The 25452-nt window shown below is 39.6% G+C and overlaps 1 protein-coding gene across 1 annotated transcript; it reads left to right on the top strand.

Moving 5' to 3' along the window:
• Positions 1-19554: 19554 nt before the first annotated feature.
• LOC107808474 (inositol-3-phosphate synthase-like) lies at positions 19555-24917 on the top strand. The gene is made up of 10 exons (XM_016633005.2): positions 19555-19890; positions 20312-20380; positions 20556-20691; positions 21480-21727; positions 21829-22055; positions 22488-22603; positions 22848-23024; positions 23118-23306; positions 23541-23603; positions 24655-24917. The coding sequence occupies exons 1-10, from the start codon at positions 19703-19705 to the stop codon at positions 24772-24774; spliced, it is 1533 nt and encodes a 510-aa protein (XP_016488491.1). The 5' UTR covers positions 19555-19702; the 3' UTR covers positions 24775-24917.
• Positions 24918-25452: the final 535 nt, after the last annotated feature.

Below are 25452 nucleotides of genomic sequence, written 5' to 3'. Positions count from 1 at the left end.
CCTCAGAGGTTGCCCACAAAGTTCCCAACTCATACAAGCAGGGTCCGTGAAATGGGCCTCATGTTGAAAATGAAAAGTTCATAGGAAAAAAAGGGCAAGATGGGATACCAGGAGGCCGAAAGGCATAGAACAGTCCTTAAAGAACAAGCAAGGAATGGGAGACCAGGATAGCATGGCTTACAAGGAACTATCTGTGTCCCCTGACGTTCGTCTGCCCGCGAGATTCAAAGTGCCAAGATTTAACTTGTATGATGGGTGTGGAGATCCGGTTGCCCATTTGAGGGATTATTGCAGTGAAATGAGAAGTGTTGGCGAGAAAGATGATTTGTTGATGGCATACTTCAGTAAGAGCCTGACCGGGGCAGCTTTGGAATGGCATAATCATCAAGATGTTGGTAAGTGGCCTACATTGGGTGACATGGCTCAAGATTTTGTTCGATACTTTCAATGCAGATCAGGTGTTGTCCCAGACCGCTCCTCCCTATCTCAAATGGAAAAGAAACCCAAGGAAAGTTTTAGGGATTTTTAGCTCAGATGGAACGAACAAATTGCTCGGGATAGTCCTCCCATTGATAGAAAAGATGTTGGTGAGCCCCGCCGATGACAAGGTCCAGCAGTCGTTCTTGCTAAACGCTTTCAGCCTCAATGTTGACCTCCTGGATATACTTGTAATCCTCCCTAATGCTACTTCTCCCTACAGAACTCCCAATGTCCTACATCACTTTCCCAGTACTTTGTCCACAATGCACCACCATATGCTCCACACCCACAAGGCTCGCGATGGCCCATACCACTTCCCCAAATGTCTTACCCGCCCCCACGAGCCTGCCGAAAACCCCCTAGATCAGGTTTCCAACCCAATCAAGCATTTAAGAATGAGAGGTTGATGAAAAAAGAAAAGGCTTTCACCCCTATTGGAGAATCATATGACAGTTTGTTCCAAAAGTTGAAGCAATTGGACATGTTGAAGCCGATTCATATAAAGAAGTTTGATTTTTCTCAAAGGTGTGCATATTGCTCAGATGCCCCGGGGCATGACATAGAGAAGTGTTGGAATCTGAAGAAAGCAATTCAGAAGCTTATTGATGCAGGTGACATTGTCGTGCAAAATCTAGATGCAGCAGACACTAGCCAAAGTCCATCGCTTGTTCGTAATGAGACGCATATGGTGAATATGATTTGTTTTGAAAAGGAATATGAGAATTCTTCTGAAATCCTCGAAGGTCCACGCGCTGCAAAGTTTTCAGTGCTATTAGAGGTTGATCTTAAGAACGAGCCAGCAAAGGGAACCCAAAAGCAATTTGTCAAGAACAATGTGATGGAAATTTGTGAAGGTCTTAGTAATATTGATGCGGAATTCAGTGGCTAAGATGCCGAGCTTGGAAATTGGAAAGACGCTCCTGTCTTCGTTAGCTAGGGAAGAGTTTTGGTGGTTTATTTTGTTGTCATTTCTGTTGTCCGGGTTATTTTAGGGTTGTAATCCAGATGTTGTCTTGTGACTCAAACCCTCATATCCTTTTATTTTGCCTAGTTTGTTTAGTCAAAGTAGCCCGTCTAGTGTTGTCTAGGTTTGTTCTAGGTTGTAACCCCAGTTTAGTTTGTTTGTTTTGTTGTCCAAACCCTTTCACCATCTGTCTAATGCAATTTTCCATTTTTTGTAGTTTCTATTCATTTTCGTTTAGTTCTCTTTTCTTTTTATAGTTCTTTTCATGTTGACTCTAGTGACATGACATGCACGCGTAATTCTCATCTTGGTTTTAAAAGTCAGTTTAATCACGAAGCAACGAAACAATGTTGAAGGTGTAGGGACATTGGAGGGAAATAAGTGAAGGCATTCTGAGATCACTCCAAGCCCGAATTGTAACTGGGGCAGATAGAACATAAAAATGCACTATTGAAATGCATCATGCTGCATCGGGTGAAGATAATGTCAAGATTGCCCCAAATTTGTAGGGGGCCGTTCGTGGTAATGAGAGTGAGAGTATTGTCCAACGGGGCTTTGTATGTAAGAGATGTAGAAGGCGAATGTGTGGATATGGTCATCAAGTCTGGCGTAATCAAAAGATGTTATGAATGTTTTTCTTGGTTTGTTTAATTGTGTTGTTTGTACTTGGCATGTTTTGAAGATTGGAATGATGAAGACATTTTGTTCTACTATCTAAACACCTTATCCTTCGTTACCCCTTTGAGATTTGTTTATTTTCTTTCATACCCCTCTTTCGGGATCAGTAGCAAAGATCAGAAACACAAACATGAAAGATAAGTAAAGGAAAAGAAGAAAAGAATATAATGAAAAGGGAGAGAAGAAAAATGAAAATTGAACAAAAAAAAAAGAGAAAAGAAGAAAAAGAAAAAAAGAAGAGGAAAAAGAAGAAAGAAAAAAGAACAAAATAACAAAAGAGAAAAAAGGAAGAAAGAAAAGAAAAAAAAAGAAGAAAAACAAAAGAAAAATCAAAAACAAAGTAATTCCTATATCATGAACTACGTTCGACCTGATTCCTTTTAAGGATACGTAGGCAGCCTCACGGTTTGGTCTCATCAAAATAAACATCCAAAAGCCCCCAAGCAAGAAACTGGGGCAGAAGTCGTGGTTGTTGTGAGAAATCTGATTCTGAAAGTTGTAATTTTAGCCCATTTGAATTGTTTTGAGCCTTTTATGCCCTTTCTTTCTAACCCTATCTAAAAGCCCACATTACGGTCCAAAAAAAGACCTTTTGATCAGTCTTTGAGAAATGCCAAGTCGAGCAGGTAAAGGTAATTCATGTCAGGGGCAACACTCTGGTTCAAGCAGGAAATAAAATGAGAGAGTCTTATTGGTGAAAACCTTCACGGGCACCATAAGACGACGGGAGATGAGAGAAGTCAAAAATGAGGGAGTTTTATTGGTGAAAACCCTCACGGGCACCGTAAGGCGACGGTAAGTTGAGAGAAAGAGCAAAATGAGAGAGGCTTGATGGTGAAAACCCTTCGGGCACTACAAGTCGAATAAGGATTGTGAATCAGATTGGGTGATCGGAGCATTGAAACCCAGTTTCATGGCTTAGAGGTATAAGGAGTTGAACATCAACCTTGCTTAACATAATAGGCCACATGTGCATGTTATGGTCATTAGAGTTGGTATCCACATTTGATAGGTTTCTACTTCGTAGCTTTCTTGTTAGGAACCATCCCTTTCTTTTGCCCTTTATTCTATTCCTTTTGTCTTGTTTACCTCCTCTTCTTGAGTCTGTTTGGTCAAAATAAGTGAAAAATGACTTCAAAATTTGTCACCAGCTTTTCAATTGCACAAAACGGGATCTGGCTAGTACATCAGTGTCATAAGTCAGGAAAGAACAACAAGCACACTAAGTTGGTAACAATCAACATGCTTTGGGGTCCATCAGAAATACAAAGATTTGGTATATTTCAATTCGTGAACAATGCAACAGATAGAGGATGTTGGATGAACGGGTCAAAGGTATTCTCTGTGATGAGATCAACAAAGAAAGTGTTTAACCAGTGACAAGCGAGGTCTTCCAAGCAGAAATCAAAGTTATCGTGACAAGTGAGGGAGCAATAGATTTCAAGGCCAAGGCCAGTAATTTAAGTCAGGAAAGAACAACATGCACACGAAGTGGATGGCAATTAACGTGCTTTGGAATTCATGAGAAACACAAAGGTGAAATACACGCCAACACAAGAGCACGATGCAACAGATGGAGGGTGTTAGGTGGACGGATCAAAGGTATTTTCGGTGAAACACAAAAGTTGGTAAATGTCAGTTCATGAGCAATGCAATAGATAAAGGGAATTGGGTCTGAACGGAGAAGGGGTATTTTCTGTGATAAGGATGACAGAGAAAGTGATTAGTCTATAAGCAAGCAAGGTCCTCGAGTGGAAATCAGTTATCAAGGGAAGTGAATGAGCAATCGCCCTCAAAGTCAAGGCCACAAACCAACCACCACATTTTTAAACTGATATGATTTTTCTTTGATTTGAAACAGGGGCAGGAAATTTTGGTTGTTTCGGAGAAACCCTCCGTAAAGAAAGGCAGTCACCAAACATGTTTGATTCTTGATTTTCAGGACCCTCCTGGAAAATGGGACCTAGTTTAAAGTTCAGAAATAGCATAATCTAGCATAAATGTATCCCAAAGGAATATAAGTTGGTCTAGAAGTTTGCATGCTTGAGATAATAATCAATTAAGAGTTTTCAGGATCCTCCTGAATAATGGGACTTAGCTTTAAGATTTCGATTAGATAACAACATTTAGCGTAAAGTCTGTTGTAGGGTAGTATAATTCAGCATAAAAGTTGTCACTCTTAAGATAAAATTGGACTTTTGATTTTCAGGACACTCTTGGATAATGGGGAGTAGTTTAAAGATCCTCTTAGATAGCAAGATTTAGCAGAAGTCACACCTGTAGAAGATATAACTTAGATTTTAAATTGTCATTTAGTTAAGAGTTGTCAGGACCCCCCTGAATAATGAGACCTAGCTTTCAAATCCTTAGTATTACTTGGTAATATGATTTAGTTTTACAATCACATCTGTCCTCAGCCACCAAACTAGGGTAGAAAATTTTCTTTATTTTTGTCTGTTTTGTTGAAGTTAGGAGCCCGCCTGGAGAGCAGGGAATACATTCAAGTGTAGCAGTCAGGAGCCCACCTGGAGAACAAGGGAGTACAATTTAAATTTTAGCTTTCAAATTCTTTGTTTTGTCTATCTTGAAGTCAGGAGCCCGCCTGGAGAGCAGGGAGCACTTTCAAGTTGAAGTTAGGAGCCCGCCTAGAGAGTAGGGAATACATTCAAGCGCAGCAGTCAGGAGCCCGCCTAGAGAACAAGGGAGTACAATTTAAATTTTAGCTTTCAAATTCCTTGTTTTGTCTGTTATGAAGTTAGAAGCTCTCCTGGAGAGCAGGGAATACATTTCAAGTTGAAGTCAGGAGCCCGCCTGGAGAGCAGATAATACTTTCAAGTGCATCAGTCAGGAGCCCGCCTGGAGAACAAGGGAGTACAATTTAAATTTTAGCTTTCAAACTCTTTGTTTTGTCTATGTTGAAGTCAGGAGCCCGCCTGGAGAGCAGAGAATACTTTCAAGCGCAGCAGTCAGGAGCCCGCCTGGAGAACAAGGGAGTACAATTTTAAACTTTAGCTTTCAAATTCTTTGTTTGTCTATGCTGAAGTCAGGAGCCCGCCTGGAGAGCAGGGAATACATTTCAAGTTGAAGTCAGGAGCCCACCTGGAGAGCAGGGAATACTTTCAAGCGCAGCAGTCAGGAGCCCGCCTGGAGAGCAAGGAATACTTTCAAGCGTAGCAGTCAGGAGCCCGCCTGGAGAACAAGAGAGTACAATTTAAGTTTTATCTTTCAAACTCTTTGTCTTGTCTATGTTGAAGTCAGGAGCCCGCCTGGAGAGCAGGGAATACATTTCAAGTTGAAGTCAGGAGCCCGCCTGGAGAGCAAGAAATACTTTGAAGTGCAGCAGTCAGGAGCTCGCTTGGAGAACAAGGGAGTACAATTTAAGTTTTAGCTTTCAAACTCTTTGTTTTGTCTATGTTGAAGTCAGGAGCCCGCCTGGAGAGCAGGGAATACATTTCAAGTTGAAGTCAGGAGCCCGCCTAGAGAGCAGAGAATACTTTCAAGCATAGCAGTCAGGAGCCCGCCTGGAGACAAGGGAGTACAATTTAAATTTTAGCTTTCAAATTCTTTGTTTTGTCTATCTTGAAGTCAGGAGCCCGCCTGGAGAGCAGGGAATACATTTCATGTCAGCAGTCAGAAGCCCGCCTGGAGAGTAGGGAATACATTTCAAGTCAGCAGTCAGGAGCTCGCCTGGAGAGTAGGGAATACTTTCAAGCGCAGCAGTCAGGTGCCCGCCTGGAGAGCAAGGAATACATTTCAAGTTAGAGGTCAGGGAGCCCCGCCTGGAGAATAGGTGCAAACTGGGGCAGAAAAATTTCTTTGTGTTGTCTGGTTTGTTGTAATCAAGCGCCCACCTGGAGAACAAGGGGAGACAACTCAAATTTCTAGGGAAAGCAGTGTCAAAGGAAGATATCTCGAGTTTCAAGGGAAAGCAGTTTCGAAGGAAGACAGTTCAAGTTTCAGGGGAAAATGGTTCAAGGTGCAAGGGAAAACAGTGTCAAGTAACAAGAGAAGACGGTTCGAGTTCAACAGTAAGGCGTCCACCTGAAGAAAAGGAAAAGCATCTCAGATTGCAATTCAAGTCAGCAACCAAAGAATCTCGCGGCAAGAATGCGAGTCAACAGTTCGAGGTGATCAACAGAAGTTAGTCACAATAAAGAAAAGAGAGAAAGGCAAGAAGTGAATCCAAATGCAGAAGTTGATGAAAGATGTGAACTGCTTAAGACGTGGTGGAAGTCACAAGCACTACATGTCCGGTCCTGACCCAAAAGCTGTAGAAGAACGAGCTAGAACCTGCAGCTAACAAGCGCCAAGGTTCAAATTAAAAGTCTGCATGAAGAACCATTCAAGACTCAAGATCAAGCTTCAGAAGACTTATAGATAGGAATCTTGTAACTCGTAATTGATAGGCTTAGCTAGTCTTTTTCATGTTTTGATTTTGATGTAATAGCAGGACTGCGGACCGGAACCTCGGCGGAACGGCACCTCGACTGGATCCCCACCTCGGCATACTCCGTCATCTCACTCATTTCTGAACTACACGTAGCCTGATTCCTTTATAGCCAAGGATATGTAGGCAGCCCAGATACCAAGGCTCGGTCACATTCCCCTTTTCTCTTAGTTTTAGTCTCTCCAAATAAGGGTCGGGTCAAAAACCTGTCTAGTCAGTCTTTATCTGAAAACTCTGTACGTTTCCAATCAAAGAGGGGCAGCTGTAGACATGTGATTTTTGACCCTCCCCAAGATTTTTCATATTTTAGCGCGTAGATATTTAATTTAGGCATAATATAGATATTTTAAGTAATTTTGACTCTTTTACTTTATTTTATTACAAGAAAACAAAAACAAATCACAAAATAGGTTCATTAATGTTTTGTAGTCATTTTAATCTTAAAAAAAATCCTAAAAAATATATAAAAATAGCATCGTATTTTTATTTTAATATGATATTTGAAAATGCAAAAATAGATTTGTTTTAGTGGTTAGTTTTATTTTAGTAGTTATTTGAATAGCAGGATTAATTAATAAATGGGCCCGTATTTTAACCTCGTTCGCTGCGAAAGAATAGAGCTTGGACTCGAGCAACCCATCTTTAGGCCTAATAATTGCCAAGCCCATAATTCCTAGGCCCATACCCCTTAACCTAAAACCCTACCAAAAACCTAGACTATAAAATAAAAAAAGGAACGAAAAGAATAAAAGAGGCTAGGAACAAAAGAAGAAAGCTGCGCAGCCTTAGAAAAGGGACGATCCCCGTCGTCATCTTCAAAAATCAACACAAAAAATGACCCCCCGACCCCCCCTTGCGTCTTCTTCTTCAAGCACCTCCCCTCCTTCGATTTAATTTCCTTGAGCAGCCATGAGCAAGGAAGCAGCCATAAACAACCCCTACTGAACCTTCTCTGAAACTCGCCGGAAAGCAGCAGCAACCAACGTCATTCTCGACCAGCTCCACCGGCGCATCTTCATGTCAGGAACGACACCCCCTCCCAGCCAAGCTTCATTATATTCATCAAAGAAACCCCTAGAGGACCCCAATCTTGAAGACCTAAAGCAACCATTAGAGATACCAAACAAACAGTCGCCGTTGCCGGACCTCCGTTCACTGTAAAGCTGCCATCTCCGGCGAAGCTTCACGTCACAAACGACTAGCCTACACCATGAACAGCCATGCACGACAGTAGCCGATCTCCTCCTTTCCATGCTATCACGAAAAACACGACACTCATATCCCTCTCGCCGGAAAACACTTACACATAGCCACATCCATGCACAAAATGGGAAAGGGACAGTAGCAAACTCGTCGAGTTTTTGTGAGCATGAGAGGCACGTGAATATGGTTTCAAGCTTCGCTTGGTTTATTATAGATATCGTCCATTCAATCTGTTTTGAAATCGCGATTAAGGTACTGTCGGAGGTGAGGTTGTTCGTCGAGGTCTTCGTACGTGGTCCGCGTGATCCAAACGATTGGTTGCTGTACATTTGAGGTCCAGCTCTTACTCTATTCCTCTAATCTCTTTTATCGTGCTGCTTGATCTTATAAATGGCTTGAATATTGAAATTAAATGTGTTATCTCTGTTGGTTGCCCAAAGTAGCTTGATGTCATGAATATGATATTTTATTATATTGGACATTATTTGGTTTTGACTTTGTGAAATTCCTTTATAATTGAAAGAACGTCTAGATAATCAGAAATTCCTAGTGACAAAATACTGATTCTAACTTTGTGTAATTGAGCTTCTTGAGTTGTTATTTTATGTGTGTTTAAAGTGCTACATAGGGATCTTTCTAACGTGTATTTTCTGTGGAGAGGAAAAAGTCAATAAAGACATGTAATTGACTCTGTTTGCTTGATAATTCCTCTTTGTAATTGACAGCAAATTGAGTGTAAAAGCTTGATGACATAGGGATAGTTTCTTTAAAATCAGATTTGTTCTTTGATTTTTTATGCATTGGACTTAATGGCCATTGCATTCGATTCTGCTCTTTTAATTCTAGCTGAATGTTAATTGGCTATGTGACGATTTGATGTTGTGATCTATTTGGTTATTATTTCCAGTTTTGAGTTTGTTCACATAGTTGTCTACTTCCATGTCACTCGAATTGGTTATAGCTGAACATGACTTTGTCACAGTGCAGAGATTGGGTTGTTATTCGTTGACTAAACTACGTCAAATTAGATTAAAGGGGTTCGGGTGTGCATTTCATGTGACCCAAATCCATATCCTAAAATGTTGAATAAAATGTGTTCTGGATTGTGGGTGCATTTCATGTGGTGCGATCCAAAGACATGTTTTAAAAAACGTTCAATCTTCTTTAAAAATAATTAAAAGCGGTTAAGGGTTTAAAATCTGCACATAGGTTCAAAATTGCTAAAATCAGATAATTAAGCCGATTATAATAGTTGAGCGACCGTGCTAAAACCACGAAACTTGGGAATGCCTAACACCTTCTCCTGGGTTAATAGAATTTCTTACCCGGATTTCTGGTTCGCGGACTGTTAATCAGAGTCAAGCTTTTCCTCGATTCGGGATTCAACCGGTGTGACGACCCAAAGGGGTCATCACCGAATTCCTTCCTTTTCCATGCTTCCTAGGCTTTGAAAGCCTTGCTTTTAGTTGCCTCGATTGCATGCACAGTCCGTGCGCGTAGCCGGAAAGCTTTTATGTTGAAATATGCGAATTATGTGAAACATTTGATGAATTTTGATATTAATATTGTTAAAGTTGACTTCGGTCAACATTTTGGGTAAACGGACCAGAATATGGGACTCGAGCGTATTCCCGGAATCGAAATCCGAGGTCCCGAGCCCGAGTAAAGAATTTTTGAAAAAAATTGTTTTTTTGAAAATGATATGAAAACTTGAAATGAAAATGAGTTAGAAAATATAGGTATCGGGCCCGTATTTTGGTTTCGGCGCCCGGTACATGTCTTAAATATGCTCTAAGCGCTTTCTGTGAAGTTTGGTTGAAACCAGACGTCGTTTGGCGTGTTTCGGACCTAAATATCTAAAGTTAGAAATTTGAGAAGTTTGAATTGAAAACGATGATTTTGAGGCTTGATTCATTGATTACGATATTATTTTGGCGATTTGATCGCACAAGTAAGTCCGTAAGGTATTTTCAAGATCATATGTATGTTTGGTTTGGAGCGCCGAGGGCTCGGGTGAGTTTTGAGTGGGGACCGGGAGGTCTTAGACTTAAAAAAAATAGCAGGTTCAGGTGTTGCAGGCCCCAGTGCGACCGCGGCCATTTCCGCGCGGTCCGCACTGGCAGCCACGCGGCCGCGGTGCTTTTCTATGCGGTCCGCGTGGTGGGGTTCAGAGGGTCGGTAGCCAGGTCGACCAGTGCGGCCGCGCACCAAATCAGTGCGGTCCGCGCTGGGTGGGTTCAGAGAGCCCACTTCTTCCCTCCCTCGGCGCGACCGCGGTACGTTTCTGCGTGGTACGTTTCTGCGCGGTCCGTGCCAACCCCCCAACAAAGTATATAAACTCGGGATTTTTAGTCATTTTTCCACTTTTCAAAAACCCAAAACCTAAGAGGTGATTTTCCAAATAATTTTTCTTCCCCAAAACGATTGGTAAGTGATTTCTAACTTAATTTCTTTATTCCTTGATATCTTTTAACATGATTTCAACTTGAATCAAGGATTTTCATAAATGGGAATTGGGGGTTTTGGTTAGAACTTAGGTTTTTCTTAAATTTGGGGAGTTGGACCTCAAATTGAGGTCCGATTTCAACACTAAGCATGTATTTGGATTCATGGGGGAATGGGTAACCGGATTTTGGTCCGAACCTCGAGTTTCGATCATGTGGGCCCGGGGGCATTTTCAACTCTTTTTTTGGGAAAACCTTGTAAAAACTATTTTTATGCATTGGGGTTAGTTCCAATAGTATTTATTAATACATTCAAGTAATTTGTGACTAGATTCGAGCGGTTGGGTGGTGAATTCGAGGGGTAAAACTATTCTAGAAGCGTGAGTTGATTTTGGAGCATTCGAGGTAAGTGGCTTGTCTAACCTTGTGTGGGGGACCTTTCCCCTTAGAATGTGCTATATTTGATAATTTAAATGCCCTGTATGTGAGGTGACGAGCGCGTACTTGAGCTAATTGTTGAAAATCCGGTTTTTCCTTAAGTATTTCAATTGAGTTCTTTTCTTGTTTTATTCTACTTGTGAATTTAGCATGTTGCTAGTCTAGAAAGGCATGTTTAGTTGACTTAATTGCCTATTTGCTTAAATTGCCTGAATTGCATTACGTGAAGCATGTTAGGCTAGAAGTAAATGTTTACTTGGTACGAAATTAGCTTTTAATTTAATATTCTTGTGTTGCTGCTCTGTGTTTAAATTGGGACTACGGGTTAGATTCCCGGGAGATTCCCCCTGCACATTTACTTTGGGACTACGGGTTAGATTCCCGGGAGATTCCCCCTGCACATTTACTTTGGGACTACGAGTTAGATTCCTGGGAGATTCCCCCTGCACATTTACTTTGGGACTACGGGTTAGATTCCCGGGAGATCCTCCGTACATATTGAGGATACCAAGAGATCTTTGGCTTATATTGAGGATACCAAGAGATCCTCGGGATACCAAGAGATCCCTAGTACATGTCGAGGATACTAAGAGATCCTCGGGATACTTAGAGATCCCCGGTTACTTTCCTTATGGTTTGCTTTCATCATTGTTTCCGTTATTGTACTTTTATTATCATGCATAGATTCTTATTGTAGGTTCTCAATTGTACTACTTATCTTATTCTGACATCTTTATATTTTATATAACCTCAGTAGGGCCCTGACCTTCCTCGTCACTACCCAACCGAGGTTAGGCTTGGCACTTACTGAGTACCGTTGTGGTGTACTCACGCCTCTTCTGCGCATGTTTTCATGTGCAGATCCAGGTACCTCTACTCAGGCGCACTATCAGTGAGGCAGGAGGACTAAGAAGACTTCGAGGTAGATCTGCTGCGTCCGCAGACCGACGAGTCTCCCTCTTTATTCTATCTTTAGTACTTAGTTCTCTTTCCTTCCGTTTGTTTGATATTCTGGAGTTTGGAGCCTCACTATACATTTCTGTAGCCTGTGTTTTCCCGTGAGTTTCCTGGTTTTGGGATTGTTTTAGTCTTGAGATATTGAGTCGTATATGCCAAGAGACATTCAGTACAATTTCCTTTTTAGATAATTAAATATGGTATTTTATTTTTCCGCAATTATTATGTTTCTGCAAGTGTTAGACTTACCTGGTCACGGAGACTAGGTGCCGTCATGACATGTTCACGGTTGGTGAACTAGGGTCGTGACAACCGGTGACTTGGGACACCATAAATCTCACAAGTGGCGACTCTGAATCTTTTAACAATAAATCCCGTTTAGATTGTCCTTTAATTGGAAAAACTCTCTTATATTTATGCCCTTTTCCGGGGGTGTAGGTAAAAAGGAGGTGTGACAACATCAACATTGCACCAAGTCCAATACGAGATGCATCACAATAAACTGTATAAGGCCCTGAACCTATGGGCAAAACCAACACCGGTGCCGTAGTCAGAGCTGTCTTGAGCTTGTGAAAGCTTGCCTCACACTCGTCCAATCATTTGAACTGGGCACCCTTCTGGGTCAACCTGGTCATCGGGGCTGCGATAGATGAGAACCCCTCCATGAACCGACGATAGTAGCCTGCCAATCCCAAGAAACTTCGAATCTCTGCAGCTGATGCAGGTCTAGGCTAGTTCTTGACTGCCTCAATCTTCTTCGGATCAACCTGAATACCCTCTGCTGATACAACATGACCCAGGAATGCAACTGAACTCAACCAGAACTCACACTTCGAGAACTTAGCATATAACTAACTATCCCTCAAGGTGTGAAGAACCACTCTAAGATGCTGCTCGTGCTCACCCTGGCTGCGGGAATATATCAAAATATCATCAATGAAGACTATCACGAATGAATCCAAATAAGGCCTGAACACTCGGTTCATCAAATCCATAAAAGTGGCTGGGGCATTTGTCAACCCGATTGACATCACCAAGAACTCATAATGCCCGTACCGAGTGTAGAAAGTTTTCTTAGGGACATCGGATGCCCTATTACTCAACCGATGGTAGCCAGATCTCAAGTCAATCTTCGAAAATATCTTGGCACCCTGAAGCTGATCAAACAAATCATCAATCCTCGGCAATGGATACTTATTCTTGATTGTAACCTTGTTCAACTGCCGATAATCAATACACATTCTCATCGATCCGTCCTTCTTCTTAACAAACAACACCGGTGCACCCCAAGGTGAGACACTCAGCCTAATGAAACCCTTCTCAAGCAAGTCCTGCAACTGCTCCTTCAACTCTTTCAACTCAGGCGGGGCCATACGATACGATGGGATAGAAATGGGCTGAGTTCCCGGAGCCAAATCAATGCATAAATCAATATCCCTGTCGGGTGGCATACCCGACAGGTCTGAAGGGAATACCTCAGGAAACTCACAAACAACGGGCACAGAATCAATAGAAGGAACCTCAGCACTAGAATCATGAACATATAAATAGGCCAAACACCCTTTCTCGACCATATGCTGATCCTTCAAATAAGAGATAACACTACGGGTAGAATGACCAGGAGTCCCTCTCCACTCTAAATGGGGTAAACCTGGCAAGGCTAAGGTCACAGTCTTGGCATGACAGTCCAAGATAGCGTGGTAATGTGGTAACTAGTCCATCCCCTATATGACATCAAATCAACCATGTCTAGAAGAAGTAAATCTACACGAGTCTCAAGACCTCCAATTACCACTATACATGAACAATGGACACGATCTACTACAATAAAATCACCCACCGGTGTAGACACATAAATAGGGGCACTCAAAGAATCACTAGGCATGACCAGATACGGCGCAAAATAAAACTGAAGCTTCTCTACCACAAACCAGAACAGTACCTACACCTCCACCTCTAATACCTCCACCTCCACCTCTAGCATCTCTACCTCCACCTCTAGCATCTCTACTTCCACCTCTAATACCTCTACCTCCACCTCTAGCTAACTGAGCGAGCTGGACGAGTCCCTCAATGAACCTCCTCACTCTCTCTCTCAGTGGGAAGTATGATAAGAGCATGACGAGACAAGTCGATGAATCTGATCTCGTACTGAGTAACAGTCATAGAATCCTGCTGGAGACGCTCGAACTGCCTCCGATAGGCCTCTCTCTAAGTGATGGGGAGAAACTCCTCCAGAAATAGCTGAGTAAGCTGCTCCTAAGTCAAAGCTGGCGATCCGGCTAGTCTATCCAAATAGTAATCCCTCCACCAAGTCTTGGCGGATTCAGACAAGCGAAAAGTGGCAAAATCGACCCCATTGGTCTCAACTATCCCCATGTTCCTGAGAACCTCGTGACAGCTGTCTAGATAATCTTGAGGATCCTCAAAAGATGCACCATTGAAAATAGTAGTGAAGAGCTTGGTGAAACCTATCCAACCTCCACAAGAACTCCGAAGACATAGCTGACCTATCACCGGTCTGAGCTGTTGTTCGGCTGAAGAAGCGGTACGTGACCTCGCCATGCGCAAAAGGACAAGAGTAGGGGTTTCAATTTAGCACTAAGAGAACAAAATCGCACGATAGGAAAGAATAAATGTGAAGTTTTTCCTAACTCTGTAGCCTCTGGGGGATAAATACAGACGTCTCCGTACCGATCCCTCAGACTCTACTAAGCTTGTCTGTGAACGGTAAGACCAATGTAATCTAGAGCTCTGATACTAACTTGTCACGACCCAAATTTTCCATCCTCGGAAGTCGTGATGGCGCCTACTAATCGAGCTAGGCAAGCCAATTATTTGCATAATTTACCTTTTTACCCATTTTATATTCATTAACAATTTCGAAGTAATAACATTTAAACATTGGAATTTAACATAAGCGGAAGAAAAAAAGCAATAAACTATCAGAACATGAATCCAATACAACTGTTTGAATCTCGACTACCCAGAACTGGTGTCAGAGTTTCACAGATGGTCTAAGAACACTACAAATAAAGGTCTAAAAGAAATAAATACAACACTATTTGTGGAAATGCATGAAAGAAACAAGAATAGTAGATGGAAGGAGACGTCAAGGCCTGCGGACGCCTGCAGGACTACCTCGAGTCGCCTGATGATCAAGAATCAGCAATTTCACTGCGGTCCGAAGTCCACAACATCAGGGTCTGCACAAAAGAGTGCAGAGTGTAGTATCAGTACAACCGACCCCATGTGCTGGTAAGTGTCTAGCCTAACCTCGGCGAAGTAGTGACGAGGCTAGGACCGGACTACCAAATAAACCTGTGCAGTTCAAATATATACAGCGGAAAAGAAATACAGAAATAAACAAGTAAAGATGGGAGGGAGAAACATGCTTCGGGGAATATACCAGTATTAACAGTAAATCAAGAGTAACAGTCTAAGGGCAGCTTAGAATTCACAGCAAAACAAAAGAAACTAATATCCAAGCTAAACACACTTGTATCAATAATTGTTACAGCGCGCAACCCGATCCCAATATATAACAACACTGTTGCGGCGTGCAATCCGACCCATATCATTTATCATTGTTGCGGCGTGCAACCCGATCCACATATATCTTTGTTGCGACGTGCAACCCGATCCATATCATTTATCATTGTTGCGGCGTGCAACCCGATCCATATCATTTATCATTGTTGCGGCGTGCAACCCGATCAAACATATATCATTGTTGCAGCGTACAACCCGATCTACATATAATATTATTGCGGCGTGCAACCCGATCCACATATAATATTGTGGCAGCGTGCAACCCGATCCACATATAATATTGTGGCGGCGTGCAACCCGATCCATATATAAAATTGTTGCGGCGTGCAACCCGATCCACATATAATATTATTGCGGCGTGCAACCCGATTCATATATAATATTTACAATTGTAACGAGAGTCTCGATAAGGGATCAATAAGGTCTATACTATCCCGGTAAGGGATCCGACAACATAAGTAATTACATCCCGGCAAGGGAGAAACAACTATAACCAAACTTGTTACAACATCTAACTACCTCAACTATAATCAAACTTGTTACAACATCTAACTATCTCAGCTATAATCAAACTTATTACAACATCTAACTATCTCAGCTATAACCAAACTTGTTACAACATCTAACTACCTCAGCTATAATCAAACTTGTTACAACATCTAACTACCTCAGCTATAATCAAACTTGTTACAACATCTAACTACCTCAGCTATAATCAAACTTGTTACCCGAGAATAACCATAATCCTTACCCAACGCAAAGAATTATCAACCTAAGCATTCGTAATATCAATTAAGAACACAATGCAAGGGAACCACAACTCAACAATAGCCCGGCAAGGGGGCAACATAATGATCTCTTCTCTTTCTCACTTTTACTTCACAATTCACTTTACAACTCTAGCCAATGCTCTAGAGGTTCAATTATCACTTATACTTGCACAATTCATTATACAACTTAAGCCAACGCTCCTCAATGTTCATAGGTCACAATTCTATTCACAAACTTTACACAACAATAGAAACTTTCACCAAGGCATGAATAACACAACGAAGTCATGAAGATCACAATATAAGACTCACAGTCATGCTCGACACCAACGTATAGATACTCGTTACCATGCCTATACGTCGTACTCAACAAGAAACAAATAGAAAATAGTACACAACTCCTAATCCCTCAAGCTAAGGTTAGACCAAACACTTACCTCAATGCCACGAACACAATTCAAGCCTCAACTATAGCTTTACCTCGTGATTCCACCACCAATTCGCTCGTATCTAGTCACAAGTTACTTAATTACATCAATAAACGCTAAATGAATCAATTTGAATGCATGAAAATGAGTTTTTCAAAGTTTTTTCCAAAAAGTCAAAAATCGCCCCCAGGCCCACATGGTCAAAACCCGAGGTTCGAACCAAAACCCGATTATCCATTCACCCCACGAACCCAAATATATAATTTGTTTTGAAATCGGACCTCAAATCGAGGTCCAAATCCCCAATTTTTGAAAAACCTAGGTTCTACCCAAAACACCCAATTTCTCCCATGAAAATCATTGATTTTAAGTTGAAATCATGTTAAAAGATGTTAATGATTGAAGAAAACTAGTTAAAAACGACTTACAATTGATTTGGAGAAGAAGAAGCTTTTGAAAAATCGCCCTAGTGTGTTTATGTTTTGAGAGAATATGAAAAATGGATTTAAAATCGTCTAAGTATAAAAGTTGCAGGTCATAGGTATGGGAATTACGAACAGGGGTTCGCAATTGCGAACTCCGACCTCTGCTAAGCTGGGCAGGGCTCGCATTTGCGAACCCTTCAGAAATGCTGGACTTTCGTATTTGCGAAAACAATATCGCATATGCGACACATATGTCGCATTTGCGGCGAAGGCATCGCATTTGCGGAAATGACACTCGCATTTGCGAGACAAGGCAGGCCTGGGCTGGTTTCACATTTGCGATCCAGCCTTCGCATTTGCGAATGCGAAGCCTGCAGGCCTGGACACACCAGCTAAAATCTGCAACTTTCTAAGTTCAATATGCACCCCGTGGCTTATCCAAAACTCAGCCGAGCCCTCGGGGCTCCAAACTAAATGTACACACAACCTCAAAAACATCTCACAGACTTATTCGTGTACTCATATCACCAAAATAACATCAGAAACATCGAATTAAACCTTAATATCAATGAAATTTTTCAAAACTTCTTTAAACATCAAATTTTGCATTTAAGGTCCGAATCACGTCAAACGGATTTCGTTTCTCACCAATCTTCACAGAATTATCTTAAATCACATATAAGACCTGTACCGGATGCCGGAACTAAAATACGGGTCCGATACCAACATGTTCTAATCAAAATTCATTTCCAAATCTTTTAAACAATTTCAGAAAATAATTTTCTTTAAAAATTCATTTCTCGGGCTTGGGACTTCGGAACATACGCCCAAGTCCCATATTTTCCTACGGACCCTCCGGGACCGTCAAATCATGGGTCCAGGTTCGTTTACCCAAAACGTTGACCGAAGTCAAATTAATTCATTTTATAGTCAAAATTTATCATTTTCACAGATTTTCACATATAAGCTTTTCGGCTACGCGTCCGGACTGTGCACGCAAATCGAGATGATGCTAAAAGAGGTTTTTAAAGTCTCGAAACGCAGAATTTCATTTTAAAAACAAGTGATTCATCACATTAATAAAACTATGCAAAGAAAAATATATTAATATAGCAAATATATCTCTGCTTACTCAAGACACAATAAAAAGCCTATAGACTTGCTGATTAAAGAGTAGATCAATCTCGAAACACTAGAAAGGCCACACACTTGCTAGTTTTTTATGGTTTTGTACTAATAGTGCTCTTCAAATAATGAATCAACGAATCCAAATCCATGTTGTGCACATGAGTAACCATAATTAAAGTCAGATTTGATTATAAACTGATGACAATTTGGTAATTTTTAATCTTCTTAATTGACAAAAAAACACCAATTAAACTCTCTAATACCTGCCGCAGCCCAATATAGAAAGTCCTTAGATCAACTTTACATCATTAGGCCACGCGAGAAGTCTAGCCCACATGTCTATCACTTCCATAAAATTACAAATTACAAATTAAAAAAAATTAAGTTATATATACGGAGAGTGCAAAGGTTTTTACGGTAAAAACCTTTGCACTGTATAGCCAGTTTTCGGACTGGTCATTTAAAAATAGACAACATTTACCAAGTCAATGAAAAATAGCCACTATTTTGCTGCAGCAGATTATGCTGGACCGGTATACTTTGCTGGCTCCAGTATAATATAATGGAGTTCAAGTATACTTATGCTGGAACTCCAGCATAATATACTGGCGTATTTTCCGAGTTTTGAACAGTGTTTTTGCTCAGATTTATCTTTACATGAAAAGTGGCTAAATTTCGATTACTTTTGAAACTGGTATTTTTGAACGACTAGTTGTAAAGCAGGCTATTTTTGAATTTCACCCGTTTTTACACTATCAATGAATATTAATCTTGGATAATGTAATAGCTCAGCCCACTAGTGATATTGTCCGTTTTGGGCTTAGGCCCGCGTGGTTTTAAAACGCGTCACTAGAGTCTAAAGCATATCTACTTATGTACCCAACATATCTCTCATGTTTTGTCGATTTGGGATTTGCCTAGGGTGTCACAGATAACATGTAATTTATTAGTTTTATCAAGTTATCAAATAATGCTTGTTATAGAAATTTACATATAATTACGAGTTTAAGTTCTATGGACAGACAGTCGAAAACCTAGAATTAAATTGTAAATAACCTGCTATATAATGTTAAATTACACTAATAGTATATAAAATTTATTACCCTATCAGTGTATATTACTTAAATTCATTACCGTAATAAAACAATTAAAGGGACTTACAGTATGTCTCCTTAGCGAAAGTGAATCTACAGCAACCCGACTCGAATTACTATTCGACAAGAATCCTCACGTAATGGATGGACTCCCTGTTTTTACAACCTAATTATCCCTATGTTTGGATGCAGAGAACAAATCCTAGCCGTTCTCTCGTCGAACAAGTGAATCTCCTATCACCCATAGTGATATTTATACAGACTGAACTTATAATATAGATCTAATAGGACAACTAATTATTAATTAATTAGCACCCCTTACGAGTGTGTGAGGCCCAAAATGCTAATTTTTACCAAAAATTACCTTATAAATAATCTGATTTTCAAATATTTTTTACACCATGAGTGTGTAAAACTTAATTAAAAAAAAAAAAATAATAAAAGGGTAGAAGGATTTAGCTTTTTCAAATATTTTGCATGGCTAAGCTTCACTTTATGCCTTGTAACCACTTAACATGTACTATTATATAGTGGGACTCCACTAACAAAATGCCACGTGTATTTTATCTGTCTATATATACTCTTCCCTGGCAGCAACATCTGAGTGCAAATAGGATTCTAAACATTTGTTCTGTGTTCTTGTTTTCTTAATTGAAAAATTTCTTAGATTTGTTCTGATAAGGTGTTTGACAAAATGTTTATTGAGAATTTTAAGGTTGAAAGCCCAAATGTGAAATACACAGAAAATGAGATTCGCTCTGTGTATGATTATCAAACCACAGAGCTTGTTCATGAAGAGAAAAATGGTTCTTATCAATGGACTGTCAAGCCAAAATGTGTCAAATATGAGTTCAAAACTGATACCAATGTTCCCAAATTAGGGTACGTTTCTAATTGTTTTTCAGCCTTTTTTCCAATACATAGAATAAAAGATTTGACGGATTAGTCGAGATGCGTACCTGACCTGAGATGCGTACCTGACCTGGTCCTGGACACCACCTCATTAAAGGGAAAAAGGACCGGCCGGTGCACAAAGTATCCCGCTTTCAGATAGGGTCCGGGAAAGGGCCGCACCCAAAGGATTTATGTAGCCTACCATGATGATTAGTTGATTTCTCGGCTCAAACTTGTGACCTGTAAATTATACGGATACAACTTAACCGTTATTCCAAGCTCCCTTCCCACACCACCTCATTAAGAAAAAAAAAGGACCCATGATTTGAAAACTAAAAATTGGGTAATTTTTTTAGTGTTTGTTGTTTCATGTTAACATTAATGTGTTTATCTTTTTTTTTTCTTATAGGGTTATGCTTGTTGGATGGGGAGGAAACAATGGTTCAACTTTGACAGGAGGTATTATTGCTAATAAAGAGTGAGTTTCTTTCTAATTTCATGTCTCTTTGTCATTGTTATATTATCAAATTTCATTTGTTGATTTTATAATATAGGTTAGTTTGAAGTAAGATTTAAGAATAGTTTTTAAGCAATCGTTTTTGGATCCTAAATAATATGAATTTTGGTTTTTGGTTTGGCGGGAATTTTTGTAGAGGAATTTCATGGGCAACAAAAGAGAAGGTGCAACAAGCCAATTACTTTGGGTCTCTTACTCAGGCATCAACAATTAGAGTTGGATCTTTCAATGGAGAAGAGATCTATGCCCCTTTCAAGAGCCTCCTTCCCATGGTACTCACCCTGCTCTCCGTGAATATTAATAGGATTTACTTATATGCACTGACAACTTAATGAACTTTTTACACTATCAATGCAATTTAACATGTTATAGAAGGTTACTCGTCTTATTTTGCAGTTAAATTCCGCTCTTTCAATGGAGAAGAGATCTATGCCCCTTTCAAGAGCCTCCTTCCCATGGTACTTACCTTGATTTTTTTGTTGATTATCGTTAATGAAGTAACTTAGTTTTTGTGGCTTTGTGAATATTAATATGATTTAACTTATATGCACTGATAGCTTAATGAACTTTTGACACTATATATCAATGCAATTTAACATGTTATAGAAGGTTACTCGTCTTATTTTCAACAAAAAGATCATTTCCAGCACATGCATGCATAGGGCGTATCTAGCCTTATCGTATCGGGTTTATTTGAACCTAGTACAATGCTTTTGATGCGGATCATAATTTATGTGTAAATATCTATCTTATAGAAGGATATTTGTCTTAGTTTTCAGGCTAAATTCCACTTATTATGTATAGTTACCTGCAGGGGTGGATGCAGCGTATAAGATACTGGTTTAGTAGTTTTGACTAAAACCATATATGTGTGTTAAAAATCCTACTAAATGAGTGTGATTAATAGATTCCAAACTCAATAAATCAAATAGATTGTGATAGAATTTCGAATTCGAACTCATAAAGTTCAAATTCTGGATCCACCTCTGTATACCTATAATTACCGTTTAAATGATGAAGTTAGATTCAGAATAATATATTTGATCTGATGATGAAATAGGTTAATCCAGATGATGTAGTATTTGGAGGATGGGACATTAGCAACATGAATTTGGCAGATGCTATGGTCAGGGCTAAGGTTTTCGACATTGATCTGCAAAACCAGCTGAGGCCATACATGGAATCAATGGTCCCCCTTCCCGGTATCTATGACCCTGACTTCATTGCTGCTAACCAAGAATCACGCGCCAACAACGTGATCAAAGGAACCAAGAAAGAACAAGTTGATCAAATTGTTAAAGATATTAGGTAAAAGTAGTATAATCTTGATTAATTTCTTTGGTCCTAAACAGAGTTGTCCCTTTTCTGCCAAGTTCGAGTGTAAATAACATGTTTGTGTGGTAATTTAGGGAGTTCAAGGAGAAGAATAAGGTAGACAAGATTGTGGTGCTGTGGACAGCCAACACTGAAAGATACAGCAATGTGATTGTAGGACTTAATGACACAATGGAAAACCTTTTGGCTGCTGTGGATAGAGATGAAGCTGAAATATCTCCTTCTACATTGTATGCTATTGCTTGTGTTCTTGAAAATGTGCCTTTTATCAATGGAAGTCCACAGAACACTTTTGTCCCAGGTCAGGAATCTCGATTACATACACATAACGAGTTTAATCAGTTTAATATTTGACATGTGGACCATCGTCTCACATGATATTAACTTAATTTTTCAAGGGGGAGAGTTCATTTAGGTAGCTTGCTACCTGGGCGCCCATGTGTTGCACTATTAGACGGGCCTGGCGAACCCTTAAAAAAAACATATACATAACGCGTTATTAAAACTGTATAATATTGCTTTGGAAAACCACCTTTCTTTTCGTCTCTCTTAAGCTGAGGGTCTATCCGAAACAGCCTCTCTACCTTCAAGGTAGGGGTAAGGCCTGCGTACCCATATCCTACTTGTGGGATTACACTGAATTTGTTGTTGTTGTTGCTTTGGAAAACCAGTTGTATTTTAGCTTCTATAGTAAGTAATTTTTTTTGCTGGATACTATATTACTATTTCTCAGGTCTAATTGATTTGGCCATAAAGAGGAACACTTTGATTGGTGGTGATGACTTTAAGAGTGGTCAAACCAAGATGAAGTCAGTGCTGGTTGATTTCCTAGTTGGAGCCGGTATTAAGGTATGGCTTTTGCTGTTAATTTCAGAGATTTGAAATGTCGAATCACTTTATACACATGAATACATACATAATTTTGAAGCTATTGAGCGATGATATAGTATTGTTGGCGTGGATGAATTTAAATGGAGAATGTGAGGATTCATATAACAGACCCCAACTTGTTTGGAATAGAGGTGTAGTAGTAGTATAGTAGAAGCAATAACATACTCGTGCTAAAACTCGTGGTTTTTTTTTTATATTACAGCCAACATCAATTGTGAGCTACAATCACCTGGGTAACAATGATGGAATGAATCTTTCCGCCCCTCAAACTTTCCGGTCTAAGGAGATCTCGAAGAGCAATGTTGTCGATGACATGGTTTCCAGCAACGCCATTCTCTATGAAGCTGGCGAGCATCCTGACCATGTTGTTGTGATCAAGGTAATAATATAACGCGAGAAAGCTATATTTAATGTACACAAACATGCATTTTAAATTTCTCAAAAACTAATGTTTGGTTTCGGATTCAATCAGTATGTCCCCTATGTTGGAGATAGTAAGAGAGCAATGGATGAGTACACATCAGAGATTTTCATGGGTGGAAAGAACACAATAGTTTTGCACAACACTTGTGAGGATTCTCTTTTGGCAGCTCCAATTATATTAGACTTGGTCCTTCTCGCCGAACTCAGCACTCGCATTCAGCTCAAAGCTGAAGGAGAGGTCAGTTACTTTTTCACTAAATTCACGTGTGAAGGGGAGCCTTGGCGTAACTGTTAAAGTTGCTACCATGTGACCGGGAGGTCATGTGCTCGAGCCGTGAAAATAGGAAATGCAGGGTAAGGCTGCATACAATAGACCCTTGTAGTCCGGTCTTTCCTCGAACCCTTAGTGCACCGGGCTGCCCCTTACACTTACAATGTTGTGTAATTCTGATGATAAGTGACTGTTTTTCAGGGGAAGTTCCATTCTTTCCATCCTGTGGCTACTATACTCAGCTACCTCACAAAGGCTCCTCTGGTAAAGTTTCTATAAGGATTATTATTCTTCAGTTCAAACTTCAAACAAATTCAAACAGTAAACAATATGCAATTATCAGTGCTAGTGAAAAAGTAGCAAGAGTGAAAAATTGATAGATAATTGGGTCAGAGCATGTGCTAGGTCTGTAGCTGATATGACATTGTTGGATTCTTTCATCTTATTAAATGAATGACCAGAACTATCTGTGGTCCACAAGATAAACATAGAAATGTGGCACAAACGAGCAGTTATTCATATTTTCATATGCACATAGACTAAAGGACAATATTGGACAGCGATGCGCTTAAATGGATCAACTAAGTTGCTCGGACTCTTCACTTTCAGTGCCGCACCTGTGTCGATACGACGTGGGTGTGGATATGGGTGTGGGGTCCTTACCAGATCTGGTCAACTGACTTTGGGTACTTTGACCAAAATCGATTAAGAAATTCAGGATATGTACAATGAATTTTGAAATCCAAACAAAAGTTAGGGTAAAATTAAAGAATACTTAATACCTTGTATATAGAAATTTTTATGTCAGTCTTATTCCTTTTATCTCCTTTTTGGATTCTCCTCTTGATCAGTATTCTTTTCTTCTTAGAATACCTTGTAAGTATTCATATAATGTCTCATAATTTAGATATATCTTTATAACTCTATTTTTAGATACTTGAATTATGTTTAGCCGAATTTCCGCACCCATAGTCGTACCTGGATCCATACCCCCGAATCTTAAAATTTAGATCATATGAAAGATCCAACCTCTAGATCTGCACCCGTATCGAACACCTACACCCGAGTCCGAGCAACTTAGTGGAGCAACATAGACATTCAGAATTCATATAGCCGACTCCAACTTGCTTATTGAGGTGTAGTTATTCTTGTGCATAAACTAAAAGATATGCAGAAGTCGCAACAAACTAAAAAGGGACTTCACATGTATCACAAATGTGTCGTTTCAGCTCTAATTTTCATATTTTTTTCGCTTGTAATCCGTTGATTTTTGGTAATAGTTTTTCCTTAACTGTTGTTGTGAATTGGAAAACAGGTACCACCAGGTACACCAGTGGTGAATGCCCTGTCAAAGCAGAGGGCAATGCTTGAGAATATACTGAGAGCTTGTGTTGGTTTGGCACCAGAGAACAACATGATTTTGGAATACAAATGAAAATGCAGATGAAGGAAATTAATAGAAGAGAATGGACTCAAGATTAGTTGCATGTGCTGAAGATCATTTTCTCTTCTTTTTCCTTTTCTATTTTCTCATCAATATATAATTAAGCAAAGTGTGCCAATTTTCGTTTTAGTAAATCTACTTTGCCTTTTCTTTTGTACGAGTTAGATTTTATGCACTGACGTTATAGAAAATGATTAAACAATCACCTTACTTATAAGGTAATTACGAGCAACTCTTTTTATGATAAAAGCCTTAATTTTAACCTGCTAAAAGTGACAACTAGCATGTCATCACATAACAAATTAACGATGTAAAACATCTTCACACTATTAGTGTATATAATAAATAAATCTATTAAACAATATAAAATGAACGCAGAAGTTATTTTTAAAGTTTGAAATACACAATCTGGATTAAATTGAGAAAAGTGAGGGTTATCCGAGGGTTTCTTTCTACTAGGAAAAACAAAGAAGTATATCATTGTAGTAGGTAACGTTTGCTTTAGAATTGAAAATGGATTTGATATATCAATAGAATTTAAGAAATGATCAAAATAGAAATGATTTTCGAATTTGATTTTAAAAACATTCATTTCTTTATTATTATTATTATTATTATTATTATTATTATTGTACTATTATAATCGCTAATCAGGACTAAAATCATCAA

Source organism: Nicotiana tabacum, chromosome 11, assembly GCF_000715075.1.
Source record: "Nicotiana tabacum cultivar K326 chromosome 11, ASM71507v2, whole genome shotgun sequence".
Taxonomy (NCBI): domain Eukaryota; kingdom Viridiplantae; phylum Streptophyta; class Magnoliopsida; order Solanales; family Solanaceae; genus Nicotiana; species Nicotiana tabacum.
The sequence above is the reverse complement of the archived record's forward strand: the minus strand, read 5'-3'. Positions and strand labels throughout refer to the sequence as shown.